A 22228-nucleotide genomic window follows, 5' to 3' on the forward strand; every position below is an offset into this window, starting at 1 on the left:
TCACCGTGCAGGGACAACTCCTCCTCCCAAAATCCAGCGTTTTATTGGGATGGAATACAGCAAAACACCAACGTGGCTATAAAAAAAATAGAAATTTAAGAGATTCCTCCTGTAGCTGTCTGTAGTCACAGCAGCTCTGCCTTTGCTTTTGGCTGGAATTTCTCTTTTCCCTGTGGATAAAACAGCGATTCCTGCAGGAAAAACTGTCCAAAGAACCACAAAACCATGGATCCCAATAATCCCAAACCGTGCAGGACACCCAGGGTACCAGAAAATTTTGAAACGGGAAAGATCAAGAAAGAAAAATAAAAAGTCTGGTGCTGCCTGTGCCACACTTGGGAGGAATTCCTGATACAGTCCAGAAAACTTCACCTGATGCAATAATTCCAAACTGTACAGGACACACAGGACACCAGAAAACTTTGAAATGGGAAAGATCAAGAAGGAAAATAAAAAGGCTCAGGCTGCTGCTTATGCCACAGTTTGGAGGAATTCTTGATGCAGTCCAGGAGCTCCAGGAATTCTCTTCACCTGATGCAATAATCCCAAACTGTGCAGGACACCCAAGACACCAGAAAACTTTGAAATGGGAAAGATCAAGAAGGAAAAATAAAAAGCCTGGTGCTGCCTTCTGTGTCACACTTTGGAGAGATTCCTGATGCAGTCCAGGAAACTTCACCTGATGCAATAATCCCAAACTGCAGGACACCCTGGACACTGGAAAACTTCGAAATGGGAAAACTCAAGAAGGAAAATAAAAAGGCTGGTGCTGCCTTCTGTGGCACACTTTGGAGAGATTCCTGATGCAGTCCAGGAGCTCCAGGGGATTCTCTTCACCTGATGCCAGCCACGGGCACCTGCTGCTGCTTGCGGATCTTGTTGAAGAGCTCCATGTACTGCACCATGGTGTCCCCGGGGCTGTAGGTGCTGTCGTGCTTGGAGCCGAACACCGACGGGATCCCGGGAGTGTGGCTGCCCATGAAGCTCTGCATGAACTCCATCAGCAGGTTCCAGCAGTCGTTGGGGATCACACAGGGGCAGTATTCCACCTGGGAACACATCCCATAATCCTGGAGCTGCCAGGAAGGACAGTATTCCACCTAGGATACATCCCAGAGCTCTGGAGCTGCTGGTAGGGCCAGAATTCCAGCTGGGAACACATCCCACAGCCCTGGAGTACCTGCCTGGATTAAACTTTGGGAGAGGAGATCTAAACCTGCCCGCTCCACCAGCAACACTGAGCCACAGACAGGACAGGGAATTACAGAGTCATGGAATGGTTTGGGAAAGGGACCTTAAAGCTCAGGAACACCTTCCTCTGTCCCAGGCTGCTCCAGCCTGGCCTTGGACACTCCCAGGGATCCAGGGGCAGCCACAGCTTCTCTGGGAATCTATTCCAGGGCCTTCCCATGCTCACAGGGAAGATTTCATCCCAATATCCCATCTATCCCTGCCCTCTGGCAGTGTGAAACCATTCCCACTTTTCCTGGCCCTTTTAAACAAATCATCTCCCTCCACCTTCCCTGTCGGCTCACTTCACACACCCTCAGTTAGATCATCCCTAAACCTCCCTTCTCCAGCTTCTCCCACTGAATTTCCCTGCCCATCCATGCATTCCCCACCCTCCTCAGAGGGCTCTCACCTCTACGGATACACCCCTGTGCCCATCCATGATTTCCCCACCCTCCTGAGTGGGCTCTCACCTCCACGGAAATGCCCCTGGCGCTGGGGCCCATGGTGACCGTGCCCAGTTTGACCAGGAAGTCGCAGTACTGGTAGCGGGTGCCACGGCTCTCGATCTTGTTGGCCTTGGCGTTCTGGAAGAAGCCCTTGAGCTTGACCATGAGGGTGTCAAAGTTGGCGTCAGCCACGAGGCAGGGCCCGTTCTCGAAGAGGGCGAAGCAGCTCAGGGGGTACTCGGAGTTGTGCATGACGTACATGAGCTTCCCTGTCTGCCCTGCAGTGACAGCGGGGGACAATGTGGGAAAACCAACATTCCTGCCTTAAAGCAGCTCCTCTTCCTGCCTCTGCCCTCCTCGCTTTAACTCCAGATTCTCACACGTTTATTGTGGTATCCATTCAGGGAATAACTTGGGTTTCCTTATGGAGATTTGTGGACACACACATTCACAGAGCTGGGGAATTCCAGCTTGGGAATTCTTTCCAGGCCTGGATTTCTCCTGGCTCTCAGCTCCATTCCCAGGCTGACAAGCTGACTGCAGCTTCAGTTAGGGAGGAGTCTCCCAGGGTGAGAACACGGTGACAAACAGAGTGGAATTCATCACCAACATTAACACCTGGTGTCTGTCCCGTGGGACACATCCTGAGGTGCTGTCCCAAGGATGTTTTTCCCAATTGTCCAATGAGCTCCTGTCCTGTCCTGGCTGCACTAACACACTTTAAATCCGGGCTGTCTGTACAATAAATTGGCCTTTTTTCCCTAAAGAGCTCCGTGTATGTTATTGTCCTTTCTCTCTCTCTGCAGCACAGTAACCACAGAGATGTACAGGGAAAAAGAAATCCTCAGGATAAAACATCAGCATGGCTCGGGGTGAGGTGAAAGGAGAAGCCCAGGAGCCCACGGGCACGGAGGGAGCTGGGCTCAGTCTCTCCTCCAAGTTCCAGCTGCCAAAAAAGCAGGAGGAAGCTGCTCTGGAATATTCCAAAGGGTCTAGATGGGAACAACAGCTGAGCAGAGCTGGGGCTGGGTGGGCTCAGTGGTGAACTGATGTGATCATCAGTGCCTGGAAGGGATGTGGGGATCCAGGAGGAGGAGGGAGAAGGGAAAAGGAAAGGGAAAAAAGGAGGGGAAGAGGGGAAAGGGAAAAGGAGACAGGGAAGAAGGAATTGCAGAATCACAGACTAAGGAAAGTTGGAAGAGATCGAGATCAGCCACTCCAAGCCTCAGCCCAGCACTGCCACTGTAACCCCATGAACCAGAATCAGATCCAGGCACCTCCTCAACACCTCCAGGTCAGGTGAGGAGGAGAAGGAAAGCAGGGAGAAAAGAAAAAGGAGGAAAAGGACAGGAAGGAAAAGGGAAAGAGGAGCTTGGAGAGGGGCTGTCCCCGTTGCTGACCCTGTGTTCCCAGGGCGGCCGCGGTGTGATAGGTCTCGCAGTCCACGCCGAACGTGCCCTGCTTGTCCGCGCCCAGCGCCTCCAGCCGCCGCGCCAGCAGCTCCACCGTCTGCTGCACGCTCTTGCCCTCGGCCACCGGCACCTGCGACACGCTGTGACACGGAGCGGCGCTCACGGACCCGCCGGGACACCGACACCGCCGCCGGGACACCGACACCCCCGCCGGGACACCGACACACATCACCGCCGGGACACCGACACCCCCGCCGGGACACCGACATCACCACCGGCCGTGTCCCCGGGGCTGCTCCGCACCCTCCATCCGGAGAACATCCCCGTGTGCCCGGGGCTGCCCCAGCCGGTGCCACCCCCCATTCCAGGAGTCTATCCCGGTGTCCTCGCCATTCCAAGAGCCCTTTCCGGGTCCGCCCTCCCATTCCAGGAGCCCTTCCCAGTGGAGCCCCCCCATTCCAGGAGCCCATTCCAGTGGAACTCCCCATTCTAGGAGTCTATCCCAGTGCTCTCCCCCCCCACCCCGGAGCCCGTCCCGGAGCCCGTCCCGGAGCCCCCCGCGCTCACCAGGTGACCCCCATGGTGCCGCTGCCACCACCGGAACGGGCGGGACCGGCGGCCCCGGGAAGAGGCGGAGCCGGCCCGGAAGAGGCGGGGACAGATCGCACGCGTGTCCCCCCGGTTCCGCCGCGATGCCCAAGGCCCGGCGGGCGCGGGGCTCGGGCGCGGCCCCGGCGCTGCCCTTGGCCGAGCAGATCCTGCAGGACGCGGCCCCGCGGGCGCGGGCGAGGCGCGGGGACCCCGGCGGGGCGGAGGAGCGGGGCGGGGATGGCGGAGGGGACGAGTTCGTGGACGCGCGGCTGTCCCGGCGCATCCTGGAGCAGGCTCGGCGGCAGCAGGAGGAGCTGGAGGCCGAGCACGGCCCCGGAGCGCCCGCAGCTCCCCGGCAGCGCTGCGCGGTTCTCGGTGAGCCCCCGGTAGCCCCTGGCTACCATGCGGGACCCCCGAGGGTGCGCTCGGCTCAGCCGGGCTGAGCCAGCGGCGCTCCCCGCAGGTCCCGGTTCGGACTCGGAGGATGATGAGGAGTGGCCCTCGCTGGAGAAGGCGGCGGCGGCCGCGGGACGGAGCGGGGACTACGGCGGGGAGGTGGAGGTGGACCCCGAGGATGAGAAAGCCATCGAGATGTTCATGAATAAGAACCCGCCGCTGAGGTGAGGAGGGGGCTGCTCCGGGGGCTGGGGCTGCACCGGGGGCTGGGGCTGCACCGGGGGCCGGGGCTGCTCCGGGGGAAGGGGCTGCACCGGGGGCCGGGGCTGCTCCGGGGGCTGGGGCTGCACCGGGGGAAGGGGCTGCACCGGGGGAAGGGGCTGCACCGGGGGCTGGGGCTGCTCCGGGGGAAGGGGCTGCACCGGGGGCTGGGGCTGCTCCCTGCACCGACCTCGACTCTGCCCTGTCCGGTGTTAGCCCCGTGCGACCCCCGAGTCACCCCTCGTCCTGTCTCAGCCCCTGACTCAATCCTTATCCCACGTCAGCCCCCAGCTCACCTGCATCCCCCTGCGATCCCCGATTCTCCTCCTGGTCCCGTGTCAGTCCTGCACAGACCCCAACTCACCCCCCTCCCTTGCTCGCCCCTGGCTCTCCCCTGCTGTCCCCTGCCAGCCCTCCCCTGTCCCCCGCTGACCCTGTCCCGTGCCGGCCCCAGGCGCACCCTGGCCGATATCATCATGGAGAAGATCACCGAGAAGCAGACGGAGGTGGAGACGGCGCTGTCGGAGCTCTCGGGCTGCCCCATGCCCCAGCTCGACCCCCGTGTCCTGGAGGTCTACAGAGGTGTCAGGGAGGTGAGGCCAGAGCAGCTGAACCCACCTGAGGTGCTGAGGGAGGGGACAACGCGCTGCTGTCCCTGCTGTCACTGCCCCCAGTCATGGCTGTGTCCCTGTCTTTGAAGGTGCTGTCCAAGTACAGGAGTGGGAAGCTCCCCAAGGCGTTTAAAATCATTCCTGCCTTGTCCAACTGGGAGCAGATCCTCTACATCACTGAGCCGGAGACCTGGACAGCTGCTGCCATGTACCAGGCCACCAGGTAAGGTCACCTCACGGACCTTCTGGGATTTTTGGCTTTTTTTTTCCCCCCATAACCAGAGTCAGATTTACAAAACACCAACCTCCCCGTGTTTGGCCTCTTTTCCTCATACATCCCTTCACGCTTTGCTGTTCCCAGGATATTTTCCTCCAACCTGAAGGAGAGGATGGCCCAGCGGTTCTACAACCTGGTGCTGCTGCCACGGATCCGGGACGACATCGCCGAGTACAAGCGGCTCAACTTCCACCTGTACATGGCTCTGAAGAAGGCTCTGTTCAAACCAGCAGCCTGGTTCAAGGGTAAGGGCTCTGCTCTGGGGCTTGGCTGGCTCCCTGAGGGGCTGATCCATGCCAGGGACCCTCCTGGGCTCAGGGAGAAGGGGCTGAGCCCGCAGGGTTGTGCTGTGGGTGAAGGTGGTCGGTGCCTGACTGTCCCCATTCCCAGGGATCCTCATCCCGCTCTGTGAGTCCGGCACGTGCACGCTCAGGGAGGCCATCATCATCGGCAGCATCCTCAGCAAGTGCTCCATCCCTGTCCTGCACTCCAGGTGAGGCCCTGAGGGGCTGGAGGGGGGGAGCTGCTCCTCCAGGGACCCTGGGAAGTGCCTTGGATCCATCCCTGAGCCTCTCAGAGGTGGTGAGGGGTCACTCAGCTCAGCTTTGTGCCTGAGTGCCTGGTGCTCCATGGCTCCAGTCCAGGGCTGACCCCTGACCCCTGTGGCCTCTCCTTGGTCACTCTGGCTTCAGCCTGCCCCCACCCCCCCATGCCCATTCTTCAGTCCCCAGGGCTCTGGCCTGGTCCCCCCAACCCCTCACCCTCTGTTCTTGTAGCCCATTACTTTGTCCCCTCACCTCTCCTGTGTCCCCATGTCCCTGACCCCTCACCCCTCCTGTGTCCCCGTGGCCCTGTCTCCTCACCTCTGTGTCCCCATGGCCTTCACCCCTGACCCCTCATCTCCTCCTGTGTCCCTGTCCCCTCATCCCTCACCTCTCCTGTCTCCATGTCTCTGTCCCCTGACCCCCCCACCTCTGTGTCCCCATGTCCCTGTCCCCTGATCTCTCACCTCTCCATGTCCCTGTCCCCTGTCGTGTCCCCATCCCTGTGTCCCTGTCCCCTGACCCTCACCTCTCCTGTGTCCCTCTGTCCCTGTCCCCTGACCCTCACCTCTCCCATGTCCCTGTCCCCTGACGTGTCCCGTCCCCGTGTCCCTGTCCCCTGGAGTGTCCCCGTCCCCTGACGTGTCCCGCCCACCCCGCAGTGCAGCACTGTTGAAGCTGGCTGAGATGCAGTACAGCGGTGCCAACAGCATCTTCCTGCGCCTGCTCATCGACAAGAAATACGCGCTGCCCTTCCGTGTGCTCGACGCCCTGGTCTTCCATTTCCTGGCCTTCCGCACGGACCAGCGGCTCCTGCCCGTGCTGTGGCACCAGAGCTTCCTGGCCCTGGCCCAGCGCTACAAGGAGGATCTGTCCTCGGAGCAGAAGGAGGCTCTGCTGGAGCTGCTCAAGTTCCACAGCCACCCCCAGATCTCACCCGAGATCCGCCGGGAGCTCATGAACTCCAAGACGAGGGACGTGGAAGGGGAGCAGGCAGTGGCCATGGAATGAGCAGGGAAAGGCTGGATGGAGCCTGGCCTGCCCCTGGGTGCAGCTGGGACTGGATCAGGAGCATCCACCTTGGATGAGGAACATCCACCTTGGATCAGGAACATCCATCCTGGCTCAGGAGCATCTTTCCTGCATCAGGAGGGTCCTTTCTGGATCAGGAGCATCCATCCTGGCTCAGGAGCATCCATCCTGGATCCTGCTGCTCCGAGCAGTCCCTGGGAACAGACTGTGCCCACAGAGCTGGGTGTGAGCCCTGTGCTGCTGTCAGGGGACAGGGCAGCCCCTGTCCCAGCCAGGAGCCCAGTGCCACCAGCACTGGGAATCTTTGGTTTGTTCCTGTACTTGGAAATAAAACCAGAGCTGTGTCAGGGCTGGGTCTCACTGGCGTGGTCCCAGCCTGTCCCTGTCCCCACCCGCTTGCCCAGGGATTTTCCCACTCAAAGCCCCCCAGGGTTTACTTCCTGAAGCCCACAGAGCCACCATCCTCACCTGGCCACGAGGCCACCAGCCTGGCCTGCTCCTGGCCCTCTGCCCAAGTTCCACCTCTGCTGGAGAACCCAGGGGGGACTTTTCCAGGAGGCTGCACTTCCCTGGGCCCTGCTGGCACTGTCACTGCCAGGTGTGTGCCTTGCAGCTTTGGGCCACGGAGAGGAGCCCCTGCTGCACCCTGAGCTGTGCCAAGGGCAGCTGCCTCCCGTTGTCACCTCCCGTGGCAGGAGCTGGGTCCCCACACCTCAGCCTTTGCCATCACCGCTGATTTTATCTTTTAAAGCAGCCAAATGAGCACAGGAGGGAGCCTGGGCTGGCACGGAGCACCCCTGGCACTCTCCTGCCACCACCTGAGCTGCTCCAGTGCCCATCACCTGCTGGGAAGAAGGTGCTGCCTCTGCTCACCTGCAGGGAGGGGTTCGGCTCCATCACCATCCCTGAGCTGCCCCAGGTGTCCCTCAGGGTCCTGCCTGCCCTCTCCCCCTTCCATCCTGGGAAAAGCAGGGCTGGAACTCCCAAGGGAGCCCCAGCACCAGGGAAAGATCCGAGCCCCGCCCTGGGAACGGCGCAGGGAAACCCTTGAGCCTGCTGTTTAATTTTTGTTTAAAATATTTTATTGCAACATCACGGGGTTCTCTGGCTCTCCCAGCAGCGGGACTCGTGCGAGTGAACACCAAACCAGTTTACTCTTAAATTAAAAACTCATTTATATAGATATAGTTTTATATATATATATATATAAAAAAGGGGAAACACATTTCCTTTTGCACAGCCAGGCTCTGTCCCAGCCCTCCTGCTCGCAGGAGGCAGCGGCTCCGGGGGTTTCCGGACCAGGCAGCCTCAGGGAGGAGCAGCAGCCCCACCTTTTTCCGCCAGATTTTTGTGTGGCTGGTGGCATCCAAAAAGGAAGATTTCTACCTCTTTTTTTTTCCATATTCCCCCTACGGGAGGACAACAGCCACATGTCCAGAAGTCCCCAAGCAGCAGCAGCAGCCTCCCATCCCTGTGGAATCTCTGGCTTCTCCTGGTTAATTCCACTCTGTAATGGTTTTTCTCATAGAAAAGCAGCATTATTTTTTTTTCCCTGTTTTACAACAATTTTTATAAAAAAAACCCTAACAGGATCAACAACAACAATACAAAAAAAATGCAGTAATTGCTTTTCCAACTCAAGTGCGCAGCAAAGTTTTCCACCCTCTCGGGAGGCAGCTCGGGTGAACACAGCCCCCTGCTGAGCGTGATCCGAAATCCCTGCCCTGGAAGAGTGGAGATGCATCCCAGACCATAGCAGCACATTCAAAGGTTTTCCTTAAATCCTACTCTTGATGCCTAAGCTACCAAAGGACCAACCAGCCTCCAAGGAGAGTCTCCCACTGCTCAGGGAGCCAGGGAAGGGGTGAAAGGGGGGAAGGCACTTTTTTTGGGAAAGGAGAGGAGAGCAGCATCCAGGCCCCACCCCGAGGAACGCCAGCTCTCCTCCCTCCCCGTTTCCCAGCAGTGAACAATAAATTAAGCAGCTCAGAAAAGCCGAGGGGACGGCGCCCGACCCTGAACTCCTCCCAAGGCACGGCCGGGGAGCACATCCCCAAAATCCCACATCCAACAGCAAAAACAAACAAAGCCCCCGGGTCCTCTTCAAGCAGAAGCAGCTGCACAACTTCCCCTGGAGCTGTGGGAATGTGGCACGAAGCAATGGGGACCGAGGGGCCACCAAGCAGCTGCTCCACGAGCCCCGTGGCCCTGCAGGGCTGGGGGTGATGAGGATTCGGGTCCTGCAGGGTTGGGGGTGATGAGGATTCGGGTCCTGCAGGGTTGGGGGTGATGAGGATTCGGGTCCTGCAGGGTTGGGGGTGATGAGGATTCGGGTCCTGCAGGGCTGGGGGTGATGAGGATTCGGGTCCTGCAGGGTTGGGGTGATGAGGATTCGGGTCCTGCAGGGTTGGGGTGCCGAGGATTCGGGTCCTGCAGGGTTGGGGTGATGAGGATTCGGGTCCTGCAGGGCTGGGGGTGATGAGGATTCGGGTCCTGCAGGGTTGGGGTGATGAGGATTCGGGTCCTGCAGGGTTGGGGTGATGAGGATTCGGGTCCTGCAGGGTTGGGGTGCCGAGGATTCGGGTCCTGCAGGGCTGGCTCTCCATGGTTCTGTCCCTCACGGGGCTGGAAGTCACCATGAACACCCCAGAGAGCCAGGGAACACAAAGAGAGCGACAATCCCAAATTCATCCAGGCTCCTGCTCCCCGTGCCCTGCATTCCTGTGCCCTGGCACCACCTCGGTCACTCCCCCCTGGCCACCTGCAGCAGCTCCAAGCGTGGATCCCACTCCACATTCCCAGCCTGGAGGTGCTGGGTGGGCAGGGGGGGATGCAGCGAGCTGGGGGGGGTGTCCAGGGAGGGGCTGGAGCTCTGGGGAAGGGCCCTTGGTCACAGGTTGACGTCGGTGACATCCGTGGGGGTGCTCGTGGGTTGGCTGCCCCCGTACGCCGCCGCCTTGGCGCTGAATTCCTGCTGGGATTGGGATGCCTGCTTCAGGCTCTCGGCTAAAGCTGCCTCAATCTGCTCCTGACAGGCCTTCAGGCAGTCCTGGAACGGGGAAAAACACAGGAGCCATCAGACCCGTACTGCTCAGGGCTGGGAGCTCGGGGAAAAGCTCAGAGCAGCTGCTGGGCTGCACCTCTGACCCCCGGAGCATGCAGGGAAAAGGAGATTTTCTCCATCAGCTTGTCCCTCCCCAGGCAAAACCCCACACTCTGGTTGTCCTCCTCCCACCTCCCTGCTGACCCCATTCTGCAGGAATGTTGTGTCCAGCAGAGCTTCCCGAAGTCCTGGAGGGAGCCAGGGCGTGGCTTCAGCAGCGTGGCAAGGGCAGGGCACTGGCCAAACTTCCCAGATCCCGAAACTTTGGCTGTCCTTGGAACATGGATCCACCCCCCTCCAGCTCCCCAGGCCCTCCAGCCCAGCTTTCCCAGAGCTCAGGGTGCTCCTGCAGCAGAGCTGGGCACAGGAATTGTGCTGGGTGCCCCTGAGACCCAAAATCCACCCTACAGCACCTCCCATCCACACTGAGACAACGACGCTGTGGCCACCGAGCTGCTCACAAGGTTTTCACCCTCCTGTCCCCTCTGTGACACCCCCCAGGGGACCCAGAGCTGGGGGACACGCACAGGAAGGTGCAGGGGCATCAATGTCCTGAATGCAAACCCCGCTCTGGTTTTTCCCCCACGAGCTGTAAGCAGGGGAGGAAACTCCCACTCGGACACCCCCGGGCACAGCCCAGCCCGGTGACAGTTTGCACCTCACGGGACTTTGTCACACCCCGAAATCTCTTACCAGGAATCCGCCAGCGGTTCTTAGAAACTGACAGAGGATGTGGCGAGCGAAAATAGCAACAGCCAGCTCCCCTTCCCCAGCTCCCCTTCCCCGGCTTCCCGTCAGCAAAGCCTCGTCCTGCCCCAGCACTGCCCAGCCCTGAGCACCACGGACACCTGCACAGGGATTGTCACCACGGACACCTGCACAGGGATTGTCCATCACCATCCCCCAGCAGATCCCTGGGCTCTTCATCACCATCCTCATCTTCATCACCATCCCCAGCTGTCCAGCATCATCCCTGGGTTGGCCATCACCCTGTCCAGTCCATCCCAGCCTCTCCATCCCCACCACCAGCAATTCTGGCCAAGATGCCAAAGCCAGCCTGGCCACCCCCAGCCAGGCTCCCACTGGCCATGGAGCTGGCCCAGCCCTGCAGCATCACCCCTGCACTCCCATCCCTGCACTCCCAGCCCTGCATTCCCAGCCCTGCACTCCCAGCCCTGTATTCCCATCCCTGCATTCCCATCCCTGCACTCCCAGCCCTGCATTCCCAGCCCTGCACTCCCAGCCCTGCATTCCCAGCCCTGCATTCCCAGCCCTGCATTCCCAGCCCTGCATTCCCAGCCCTGCACTCCCAGCCCTGCATTCCCAGCCCTGCAGGAAGGGGATGGCTCCTCCAGAGGGGAAACTGAGTCACAGCCTGGGGACACTGCAGGGCCACACTCCGGGAGAAGCAGCAGCACCACAGATGGAGGAGGCTGAGCCCAGGAGCTCTCCCAGGAGCCCAAATTTCTGTGGACACATCCCAGGAGGAGCTGCCACGGTCCTGGCTGGGCTGGAGCTGTGTGTGAGGCACCCCACACCTGGGCAGGGGGCACAGCAGATGCTGGGGAGGGACAGGAGGGGACAAGAAGGGACAGGAGGGTGCTGGGCTCCATTTCAGCTCCTCTCCCTCCACAGAACCCTCCCTGCTTCCCACCTGTTCCCTGCACAGCCCCGACCTCCCCGAGCAGGTTGGGAGCAGGTGGCTGCACTGATTCTCTCTTTAAAAAGGCTCCAGAGAACAAAAAAATTCCATCTGCACGAACAGCTCGGGAGGAGCCCGGACAAAGCCTCGTGGCAGCCACCCCCAGGCCTGCTCCAGGTCCTGGCACGGGAGCAGATCAAAGGGGAGAGGAAAAGCTCCAGACTGGAGTGACCTGGAGAGCCCCACAGGATCCCTGTCCCCCCTCCAAGGGCAGTGGAGGGGCGGGAGAACCCCCCCACGCTGATGTCCCCAAACCTGGAAGGTTTCATGTCCCAACCCCCCTTTCCTCCCCCCCAGCCAGGGCACCTGCAACCGGACACTGAGGGGAGCAGATGCTGAGCCCGAGGTGTCCCTGTCCCCATCCCAGCCGGAGAACACGATCCTGCCAACACCTGCCCGGGCAGGGAACAGATCCTGCCCTTTGTGTGGCATTTCAAAGGCTCCGGGCACACCCTGCCCTGCCCCGGGCTGGGTTTGGGATCATCCCACAGCCCTCGGCTCTCCTCAGAGCAGGGCAGCACCGTTTGAACTGCACAGTTCCACAGAATCCCACAGGAGCTGGGGCTGGAAGGGCCCTCTGGAATCCATCCCTGAGCCTGCATCCCTGGGCTGGCCAGCAGCACGGCCAGTCCATCCCAGTGACCAGTCTGTCCATCCCAGTGACCAGTCTGTCCATCCCAGTGACCAGTCTGTCCATCCCAGTGACCAGTCTGTCCATCCCAGTGACCAGTCTGTCCATCCCAGTGACCAGTCTGTCCATCCCAGTGACCAGTCTGTCCATCCCAGTGACCAGTCCATCCCAGTGACCAGTCTGTCCATCCCAGTGACCAGTCCATCCCAGTGACCAGTCTGTCCATCCCAGTGACCAGTCTGTCCATCCCAGTGACCAGTCCATCCCAGTGACCAATCTGTCCATCCCAGTCTGTCCATCCCAGTGACCAATCTGTCCATCCCAGTCTGTCCATCCCAATGACCAATCTGTCCATACCAATGACCAATCCGTCCCATTCTGTCCATCCCAGTCTCTCCCTGACCATTCCCAGTCTCCCCCTGACCACCCCCAGTCTATCCCAGTCTCTCCCTGACCATGCCCAGTCCATCCCAGTCTCTCCCTGACCATTCCCAGCCTCTCCCTGATCACACCCAGTCCATCCCAGCCTCTCCCTCACCCCCTGGGCCAGGGTCACCTGCAGCAGGTGACACAGGGACACATCCAGGTGAGTCTGGAACATCTCCAGAGGCGAAGACTCCACACCCTCCCCAGCCAGCTGTCCCACCCTCCATGGAAAACTCCTGTGAGGAGGAGGAGGAGGGTCCCAGCAGCTGCCCCGTGCCCGGTGCCAGCCCCGTGCCCACTCACCACGTCGGTGCCCGTGATCCCGGCCAGCAGCTCGGTGATGGCCTCTCCACCGCAGGCGCTCCCCGGCAGGCTCAGGCCGTGCACGGCTGCCCCGATGCTGCCCGTGGCCACCATGGACGGCGGGTACATGACAAACGTGTAATCTGCAGCCGGCACAGGCACAGGGGAGGGGGAAGGAGCCGTTAGTGGGGTTTGGGAACGGGGTTTTCCCTGTGCAGCTCGGGAGAAACCGGCATGGAGGAGCACGGAACAGGCTGAGCGCTTCAGGAGAAGTCCTGGCTCCAAAGGTTGAGGGAGAGGATGAGAAAAGTTGGGATTCAGCCCTGGGCACCTTCCCACAGGCACAGCAAGAGGATGGCACACACAGCCCTGCCCTCCTGGCATCCGAGAGCCCCCAGGAGCATCACCCCACTGTTGGGAAGGATGAATTTGGGAAACCTGAGCAATACCAGTGCCTAGCAAAAGACTTGGAGAATATGGAAAATATAAGTGAAATATAAATGAGAGCAATTTTTGACTGTGTGGCTGAAAGCAACTGAATGCCTGAAGGCTCCTTTGGTTAGATAATGTTGGATGCTGCCAATACCAAAAAACAAACAGACATCCTCCCTAGGCATGGCAGGAAGGGTCCCAGATAAAATTTAAAAATAAAAAAAAGCAGTGAAACACGGTGATATAGTGATTCCTATAGGTTGCATGCAAATGTTCGAGAATTTGTATCTTGTATTAGATTGGTTAGTGGAAATTAAAATATTCAACGTAGAAGAAGATTTATTGTATTGTAAAGGGGAAAAATCTCTCTCTTATGCTCTTACTCTCTTCGTTCTTACTTTCCTGAGCTCTCTTCTTTTACTTTCTCTCTATCCCTTTTTCCACCCTGCTCTGAGCTGTGGCTGCAGTTCCCAGCAGGGCCTCATATAAACCCACACCCTACGAAACAAACTGCAAAACTTCAAGACCAGAACACAGAGAGCGCCTGACTTCGTTTCCTCCACCCCACCCTGCACATCTCAAGACTGCAGCCAAGGCAACAGAGCAGAAGTGGGGGGCCCATCCCAGGGGTCCCAGCAGCCCCGGGCCCAGCCCAGCACCCACCTGTGGCACAGAGGGCGATGAAGGTCTGGGCGTGTTTCTTCACCAGCTCCACCTTGTCGCTGGGCAGGGGCAGCCGGTGCAGGATGTGAGGCAGGAAATCGTTGGCAATCACCGACACCAGGTCCCACTTGAGCTTCTCCAGCACCAGCAGCTCCCAGTGCTGCAGGGGGACAAAGGACAGGACGTTATGGGATGGCTCAGGAGGCTTCCAGCACCGGGAAGGGCACAGGGGTTGTCGCCACTCTGTGGTTGTGGCACAATTCCAGCCCTGGGCTGCTTGGAGGAGGAAGCAAAAAAATGTGGATTCTTCTTTCCAGGGATTAGTCCTGGACACTCCTCACTTTGCAAGGTGCTGTGAGAGCCCAGGGAGGGAAATCCACAGCAGGGACAGAGGGAAATCCACAGCAGGGACAGAGGGAAATCCACAGCAGGGACACCATCCTCAATCCCTTCCCCACTCCCAGGCTGACGTCCAGGCTCCCAGGACAATCCTGGGCCAGAGCTGCCTCTGGGAGCTGTGACTGCACCACAAACCCCAAGGCAGGAGGGAATTCCCAGGCTGGGAATGCTTTTTTTTTTTTTTTTGGGCAGGAAATTCCCCTTTTCTCCACCAGGAAAGGCTCCAGGTGTGCTCAGAGCATCCCCAGCACCCTCTGGGGCTTCCCAGGTGCTCCCTCCAAAAAGCCAGCAGGGATTTCTGGGATCTCCAGGAGCCAGCCAGGCTGGGAGCAGATGGTCCAGGCTGGGAGCCCCCCTGAGCTCCAGGACCCCCTGAGCCCCTCCTGGCTCTGCCAGGGACAGGGACAACCCTTGGCAGAGCCATCCCCCAGCAGGTGCCAGGCTCAGGCAGTGCCAAGGTGAACACAAGGAGAGCCCCCAGGAAATCTGGGATCCCTGCCCTCAAATCCCAGCTCTGGCAAGGCTGGAGCAGCAGCTGAACCCAACTGGGGGCCACACACGTGGAGCTGTCACTGCTGTCACCTCTGGGGGTGACACAGCTGAGCTGTGTCCTGCCAGCATCGTTCCCTTCCCTTCCCCTTCTCTCTGCAGCTCCCAATTCCCCCAAATCCCAGCCACGATGATTTCTGCAGCCCCTTTCCCCTCACCCGGGGGGTCAGATCGGGGTGGGGGGCTCAGAAAGGCCTGAGGGTGTCCCCAGGTCCCTGGAGCGGGGGGTGACAGTGGCAGGACAGGGGACAGTGACCCTGCTGGCAAAGGGAAACCCCCCAGGAGCTGAAGCTGAGGGCCCAGAGCTGGGTTTTGGGTCAGGTGTCCCCAGTTCAGGACCAGCACCAATCTCCTTTCCCCCCAAAATTCAGGATTCCACTCAGCTCTGCCAAAGCTCCAGAATTTGAGGAAGTGACATTTTTTCCTAAGCTCAGATCTTCACTTTCCCCTTTTTTTTTTTTTTTTTTTTTGTTGTTACCCCCTTCCCCCTTACACAACAAACCCTCCCCGAGTTGCTCAAACCAGCAGCGTTGCCCAACCTGCCCCAAACCCCCACCCTGGGCCCAAGCTGCCACTTCCCAGCCTCCACTTTTCCCCCCAGGAACCCATCCCTGCCTCCCTCCTCCCACATGGGATGATGCCCAGCCCGCCAGGATTTGGAGATTTTTAAAGCCAAGCTGTGGGATAAAAGCAAAAAAAGGAGCTTTGGAGAAGAGGCTGAGGATGCCCAAGTGGTTTGAGGGAGGGATTGGAGATGGGTGTGGGATGTCCTGAGTGGGACACACAGGGGACAGCTCTGTCCCCACCTCTGCCTCACCTGGGAGGCTCCAGGGGGTTGGGAAGGCTGGTCCAGGTTTTTGGGAAGGGCCTGGAGCTCCCTCCCCACCCAGAAAATCCCAAATCCCTGAATCCAAGGGAATCTCCCAGCTCTGGGTTTTTATCCCCCCAGGGGCAGTGCCACCCTCGGGGCTGTGACACAACCCGGGATTTTGTCCCAAGGAGCTGCTGCAGACCCAGGGATGGATCCTGGCCCAGGACAAGCTCTGGTTCCTCACAATCCAGCCCTGACCTGGCGGTGCCACTGTCCCCAAGCCCAGGGACTGTCCCCAAGGCACAGGACACAGCTCAGGGCAGCCAAAAGCTGCCCCATCCTTGCCCCTCTCCTGCTGACCCAGATCCACTCTGGATCCACTCTGGATCCATGAAAGGAGCACAACAAAAACCGGGCCAGGCCTGGGCCAGCTGATGATCAAATTTCCCTTTCCTGGAATTTCCTGGAGCCAGCCCGGGGAGGAGAGCTGAGGAGGAAGGTGGGGAATGTCCCTTTGTGTCTCCTGAGGAACAAAACCCTTCCCTGCCCATCCCAGAGCTGGGAATGCAGCAAATCCCCCCCAGGGCAGGGCTCTGTGGGGCTGGGAGTCACAGCAGGGTGTGAGCATCCCCCTCTGGAAGTTGTGATCGCTCCTGGCTGTATCCCAGAGGGAAAAAAAAAAAAAAAAAAAAAAAAAATGGCAGGAAAAGCAAAATTCCTCAAATTCCCAGAGCCTTCCCTGCTTTGCTCAGGTGAGCACAGTCCTGGTGCTGCCAAAAAAATTTCCAGCAGGTTCAGCCAGAGCTGGGACAAGGGCAGGGAATGTCTGGCTCCACCTGGGATGTGACAGTGACAGTGTGACCCCGCCTGGGAGCAGATTTTGGGCTCTGGTCCCTGCAGCTGGGACTGTCCTTGCTGCTGTCACACACTTGGGGACACTCTGAGGTCGATGACAGCTCCAAAATCCACCTGAGGATGGAAAAATCCGAGAAAAATCCGGATTGCCACGGCCTGAGCAGAGTTGAGGGTGTGAAGGGACAGGTGACACACCTGAGCCACGGGAATTAATTCCCATTAAATTCTGGGAACATCCCTGCACCCTCAGCTGCTGTTTTCTGATTTTCACTCCCCCCTGCTGCTCCTCCATCGTCTCCCTGGAGGCTCCTTGGTTTTTCCCAGGGAATTCCTGGCCCTTGGCAAAACTGAGGCTGAAGATTTCCAAGCCAAAGCAGGAGGATGGAGATGATTTCCAGCTCTCTCCCCAAGCTCTGAGCAGCTGAACCCCTTCTCACCCAGGCCAGAAAAATCTTTATAAATATTAAAAAAAAAAAAAAAAAGAGAAATAAAGAATTCAATTTTTTTTAAAAAAAAGCAAGGTGGGTGAAGAGAACTGCCTGGACGGAAATCCAACTTCCTCCGAATGGACAAATCCCCTCCTTGCATCATTTCCTTCTCCCCCAGAATAACTCCAGCGAGCTTCTGTGTCCTTTCTGAAGGGCTGAGCTGCTGCCAAGCATCCCGAGGAGGAGGAGGAGGAGGAGGAGGAGGAGGAAGCAAAGCCCCCGGGAATGTGAGCCAGCTTCCTGCTGGGATGGCCCCGGGCCACGGAGGGGAGGCCAGGATGCTCCATTGTCCAGGGGCTGCTGGAGAAGCTCCCCTGGCCCTGCTCTCCTGCAGGGGGTTGGGAAAGAGCAGGGGATGAGCACACAGGGGGAAGCAGCAGCTCCGGGGTGTTGTAATTCACATTTAACTCCCTCAGGTCCCTCAGCCAGGGGGAATCCTTCAGATCCCTGGATATCCCCTCAATTCCTTCTCTATCAGAGCAGGATGTGCCCCAAAAAGAGTTGGAATCCATGGAAATCCAGGGAAAATGACTTTCCATGGGATCTCCCTCAGGGCCAGGCTGGTTCCCAATTCCTCTGTCCAGCCCTCGGATAATAAACAGGAATAAACCTGAATAATAAACTCTGCTGAGTGCTCACACTCCCATCAGGAAAGAAGAAAAGGATCCAGTTTGGCCTGGAAAAGCCAAAAAAAAAAAAAAAAAAAAAAAAAAAGCACTTTTGACCCCCAAAATAAAACCATTTTCATCCATATCGACTCTCATATTCATCCTGGGGGGGAAAAACTGGATGGAAGGAGAATTCCAGGCTGAGAATTCCAGAACAGGAGCAGAGTTTTCCTCCTCCATCCCCAGCTGCCAGGAGGAAGGAGCAGGGAAGATGAGCAGGAATTAACCTGGGAATGAGAGGGGATCTCCAGGGATGCTCTGCCTGCTCCTCACCTGCTCAGGACTGAGCTGGGAACAGCAAATCCTCACCAAAAACCAGCAAATAAATCAGAATTAAACCCCAACAATTGGGCGCTGCAGGAGTCGCCAGGAGTGGCTGTGATGTCCCTCAGGGATGGGGACAGGACTCAGCACCCAGGGGAAAAAAAAAAAAAAAAAAAAAAAAAAAAAAAAAAGGAATTTGCTGTGAATTCCCACCCCTCAGCACACTCATCAGCTCGTGAGCGCTAATTAGTGCAATTATCACCCGCTAATGACTCCGGGCAGAGGGTTTGGAGGGGAGGGGGTTTTCCCCAGCCTTGGGACAAACCAGGTTGAGCTCAGAGCTCTGAGGTTCCCAGAAGTGGCCTGGAGTCACACCTGGGGGGTTCTGTGGGTGGGCACAGGTCACACTCAGATCAGCCCACCCCAAAAAAACCAAAATTCGGTGATGAGTAACCCCGAGACGTTCTCGGAGGCTGCCGGTCCCCAGGGGTGTTCTGTCACCGAGGGGAGGTGACAGTTCCCTCCCTGAGGCCCCAAAAAAAAAAAAAAAAAAAAAAAAAGGGGTTTTCTCCCATTTCCTCCCTCGTGGCTGGGGCTGAGCTCGCAGGTTCGGATCTCGGGGCTCTCATCAGACACCACCGCGAACATTCCAGAGCCTCAGAACGGAACTGTGCCGGTGTGGGATGAGAAATGGAGGAGCAGAGCAGGAATTCCACTCATTCCCAGCACCCCGGAGCAGCCCAGCTCAGAAACCCCTCACACCCATTCTGCTGCTTCACTCTGCACCTAAAATCCCATTTCTGCTGCTGCTGTGGAAGAGAATTTCCCCCATTCCCTGCTTTTAGCAGCTGGGGGGAGGCAGAACTGCCTGACCCAGAGCTGGGAGCCTTGGGAATGTCACTGGAGTGACAGTGACAGCCCAGAGTGACACAGAAAACACAACCAGGAGGGGACAATTCTGCTCCTCAGCATGGGGAGGGTGGAAAACCTTCCCCAAGGAGGAGGGGAATGCAGAGGAGTTTGGGAGATGCCAGGAAGGAGCTGGGCAAGGAGAGGGGACACCAGAACTGCCTGACCCAGAGCTGGGAGCCTTGGGAATGTCACTGGAGTGACAGTGACAGCTCAGAGCGACAGTGACAGCTCAGAGTGACAGTGACAGCTCAGAGTGACACACGAAACTCCCTCCACAACCATGAGAGGCCAATTCTGAAAGATGGAAAAACCTTCCCCAAGGAGGAGGGGAATGCAGAGGAGTTTGGGAGATGCCAGGAAGGAGCTGGGCATGGGGAGGGGACACCAGAACTGCCTGACCCAGAGCTGGGAGCCTTGGGAATGTCACTGGAGTGACAGTGACAGCCCAGAGTGACACAGAAAACACAACCAGGAGGGGACAATTCTGCTCCCCAGCATGGGGAGGGTGGAAAACGTTCCCCAAGGAGGAGGGGAATGGAGAGGGGTGGGATCAGGAGATGCCAGGCAGGAGCTGGGCACGGGGAGGGGAGAGCCTGGAGCCCTGGGGATGTCACTGGAGTGACAGCTCAGAGTGACAGCTCAGAGTGACGCACGAAACTCCCTCCACAACCATGAGAGGCCAATTCTGAAGGATGGAAAAACCTTCCCCAAGGAGGAGGGGTGTGATCAGAGGATGCCAGGAAGAAGCTGGGCACTGGGAGGGGACACCAGAACTGCCTGACCCAGACATTGGAGCCTTGGGGATGTCACTGGAGTGACAACTCGGAGTGACACAGGAAACACAAGACAGGAGGGGACAATTCTGCTCCTCAGCATGGGGAGGGTGGAAAACGTTCACCAAGGAGGAGGGGAATGGAGAGGGGTGGGATCAGGAGATGCCAGGCAGGATCCGGGCACGGGGAGGGGGCACAGGGCGTTACCAGCAGCTCCTGGGGGGTGATGGAGTTGTCGGTGTAGATGCAGAGCTTCTCCACGGTCAGGGGCATGGTTTCCCTCAGCTTGGAGGCCAGCAGCATGCACACAGCTCCCAGCAGCTGCAGGTGGTTCTTGTGCACGGCCACCGAGGACAGGTAACGATCCACGTAGTTCATGGCCAGCGGGAAAACCTCCTCCTCACACTTCTGCTCCTCACACACCTGGCCACAGCAGAGAAAAGGAAGTTTTGATGTGCTCGGTGCAGTTCAGAGCTGCTGTTTCACACTTGGCAGGGAAGGAGCCACAGGGATCGCGTCCGTGGCTCGGCACCGAGGCTTCACCTTCCCGTGGGGAGCAGCAGAACCGAGCTGCAGCTCCAGAGAGTGCTCAGATAAATCCGAATTTGCCCGATTTGGCCCCGTTTCTGCTGTGCCCAGCTGCCAGCCCTGCCCTGGGGAGCGCTGGAGCAAAAGGAGCAGCTCCAGCTGGAGAGTGGAGAGAAGGATCCAGGGCTGGCAATTCCACCTGGAGCACCCCCGGGACTCGAGGAGAATCAACGGCAGCGCCCAAATCAATGGCGAGTCCCCAAAGTCCCCTCCCTGAGCCACCAGCAGAGTCCAGCAGCTCCAAATTTCAGCCCCGTGCTCTTATCTGCCACCAGCATCACAACACTTGTCACACTGAACTTCCTTCTTTCGGCACAACCATAAAAATATTGCTGTTTCTCCTCATTCTGCAGCAAACACCACCCTCCTCCTCCTCCTCCTCCTCCTGCTGCTGCTGCCAGCCCCGGCTGTCCCGGCCATGGGGACAATGACACGCAGGTCGTGACAACCGCCAGTGTCACCTCGCTGCCTTTAGGGCTCCACAGGAGCGGCTTCCACAGCGAGTTTATTTACCGACCCTTCTTGCAAAGGGAACAGAGTGACAGCGGGGGGGGGAAAAATCCTTTAAAATGAAAATATTCATTATTTCTCTGGAAGGGTTTCCCGCAGCACCGGCTGGGGGCAGGCAGGACCCAGCCCTGTAGAATCTTCATTTATTGAGATTCTTCTCTGCGAGCCCACCAGGAGATCCCCCCCGCCCCGAACTCCATCCCGCAGAGATCCATTTTAGGGAAGTCAATAGCAGCGTTATTATTTCCACCTTCGCAGCCCCGGGGCTGAGCCCTGCCCGGAGGTTTCGGGGATCTCTCACCCCCTGGTTTTGGGTTCGGGGGAAGGGAAAATCCCAATTTTAGCACAGCCAAACTCACGGAGAGCCTCCATCCCCACCGGCATCACCCCCCGCGCTTGACACCGGAGCCATCGGCGCTGCTTCGTCCCCGGTACCCCGAGTTTTGGGGGATCCCGGTGGGATTTCGCTACCTCCAGCATCCAGAAGGCCAACATCTTCCGCATGTAGGGCTGGATGTCGCGCTGCACGCACTGGAAGTAGGACACGCGCGGGCTGTAGCGCTCCTCCAGGCTCAGCAGGTTCTGCAGCACCCGCCGGTCCCCCAGCAGCTGCGGGTCCCGCCCGGCGCGGGGAGCGCGGGGCGCGGGCTCCACGCACAGCAGCTCCATGGGGCGAGGGCACGGATGGACGGGGGACGACGAGGAGGAGGATGAGGAGGAGAAGGAGGAAGGACGAGGAGCAGCAGCAGCAGCAGCGGGCGGAGCGAGGCGCCGCAGCCACCGCCGGCTCCGCCGCGGGACGCCGGGAACTGGCGACGCTCCCGCCCCGGCCCCGAGCGCCGCCGCCGCGCGCCGAGGGAGGGGGCGGAGCTGCGCCGCTCCGCAGCCAATCGCAGCGCGGCACCGCCGCGTGGCGGCCAATCGCAGGGCGGCGGCGCAGCCGAGGGGCGTGGTTACAACGAGGATTGACCAATCAGAGGCGCGAGCGCCGCAGAAGGGGCGTGGCCAGCGGCGCGCCGGCGGGACGGGCGCACGTGGGGCGCGGCGCGCGCTGCTGCCATGTTGGGGGGGGGGGGAGGGACACGGGGACATGGGGACACTGCGCGACCCCCGCCACCACCCACCGCACATTTCCGCCCTGTCCCCTTCATCTCCCCGCTCCCAGGCGTCTGGCAACCCCTGACACTTTAATTTTTTTTTCAGTGTTGAGTCCTATAACTTTTTTTTCCCCTTTTTTCTTTTTTTTCTTTTCCTTTTTTTTTAATTTTTTTTTTTTTTTTGAGCGCATTTTTTTTTTCAAGGCTGTGTAAATAATCAGCTGTGCCCATGTTCGTTGGGAGCTGCGCCGTG

The 22228-nt window shown here is 58.8% G+C and overlaps 3 protein-coding genes across 3 annotated transcripts; 1 reads left to right on the forward strand and 2 right to left on the reverse strand.

The window, feature by feature from the left end:
• MED20 (mediator complex subunit 20) lies at positions 1-3730 on the reverse strand. The gene is made up of 4 exons (XM_014872704.2): positions 3659-3730; positions 3080-3231; positions 1704-1957; positions 1-1049 (listed from the first exon to the last, which is right to left on the reverse strand). Exons 1-4 carry the CDS (start codon positions 3670-3672, stop codon positions 834-836), a joined length of 636 nt encoding a protein of 211 aa, XP_014728190.1. The 5' UTR covers positions 3673-3730; the 3' UTR covers positions 1-833.
• A 20-nt stretch (positions 3731-3750) lies between these two features.
• BYSL (bystin like) lies at positions 3751-7148 on the forward strand. Its single transcript, XM_088180292.1, has 7 exons — positions 3751-4057; positions 4146-4302; positions 4794-4932; positions 5040-5173; positions 5312-5472; positions 5618-5720; positions 6432-7148. The coding sequence occupies exons 1-7, from the start codon at positions 3784-3786 to the stop codon at positions 6778-6780; spliced, it is 1317 nt and encodes a 438-aa protein (XP_088036418.1). The 5' UTR covers positions 3751-3783; the 3' UTR covers positions 6781-7148.
• Positions 7149-7860: 712 nt separating this feature from the next.
• On the reverse strand, positions 7861-21691 carry CCND3 (cyclin D3). Its single transcript, XM_014872703.2, has 5 exons — positions 21350-21691; positions 19988-20203; positions 14062-14221; positions 12967-13109; positions 7861-9850 (listed from the first exon to the last, which is right to left on the reverse strand). Exons 1-5 carry the CDS (start codon positions 21545-21547, stop codon positions 9692-9694), a joined length of 876 nt encoding a protein of 291 aa, XP_014728189.1. The 5' UTR covers positions 21548-21691; the 3' UTR covers positions 7861-9691.
• Between the last annotated feature and the right edge of the window lie 537 nt (positions 21692-22228).

This window comes from Sturnus vulgaris, chromosome 29 (assembly GCF_052056855.1).
Source record: "Sturnus vulgaris isolate bStuVul1 chromosome 29, bStuVul1.hap1, whole genome shotgun sequence".
Taxonomy (NCBI): Eukaryota; Metazoa; Chordata; class Aves; order Passeriformes; family Sturnidae; genus Sturnus; species Sturnus vulgaris.

Coding starts and splice junctions, on each gene's coding strand:
- MED20 (XM_014872704.2), bottom strand. Junction 1,958..3,079: donor GGCCGCCCTGGGAACACAGG/GTCAGCAACGGG, acceptor CTGTCACTGCAG/GGCAGACAGGGAAGCTCATG. Junction 1,050..1,703: donor CCAGGGGCATTTCCGTGGAG/GTGAGAGCCCAC, acceptor ATGTGTTCCCAG/GTGGAATACTGCCCCTGTGT.
- BYSL (XM_088180292.1), top strand. CDS start 3,784: ATGCCCAAGGCCCGGCGGGCGCGGGGCTCGGGCGCGGCCCCGGCGCTG. Junction 4,058..4,145: donor GCAGCGCTGCGCGGTTCTCG/GTGAGCCCCCGG, acceptor CGCTCCCCGCAG/GTCCCGGTTCGGACTCGGAG. Junction 5,721..6,431: donor ATCCCTGTCCTGCACTCCAG/GTGAGGCCCTGA, acceptor CCCACCCCGCAG/TGCAGCACTGTTGAAGCTGG.
- CCND3 (XM_014872703.2), bottom strand. CDS start 21,547: ATGGAGCTGCTGTGCGTGGAGCCCGCGCCCCGCGCTCCCCGCGCCGGG. Junction 20,204..21,349: donor TGGCCTTCTGGATGCTGGAG/GTAGCGAAATCC, acceptor TGCTGTGGCCAG/GTGTGTGAGGAGCAGAAGTG. Junction 9,851..12,966: donor GGATCACGGGCACCGACGTG/GTGAGTGGGCAC, acceptor TCCCCGTTCCAG/GACTGCCTGAAGGCCTGTCA.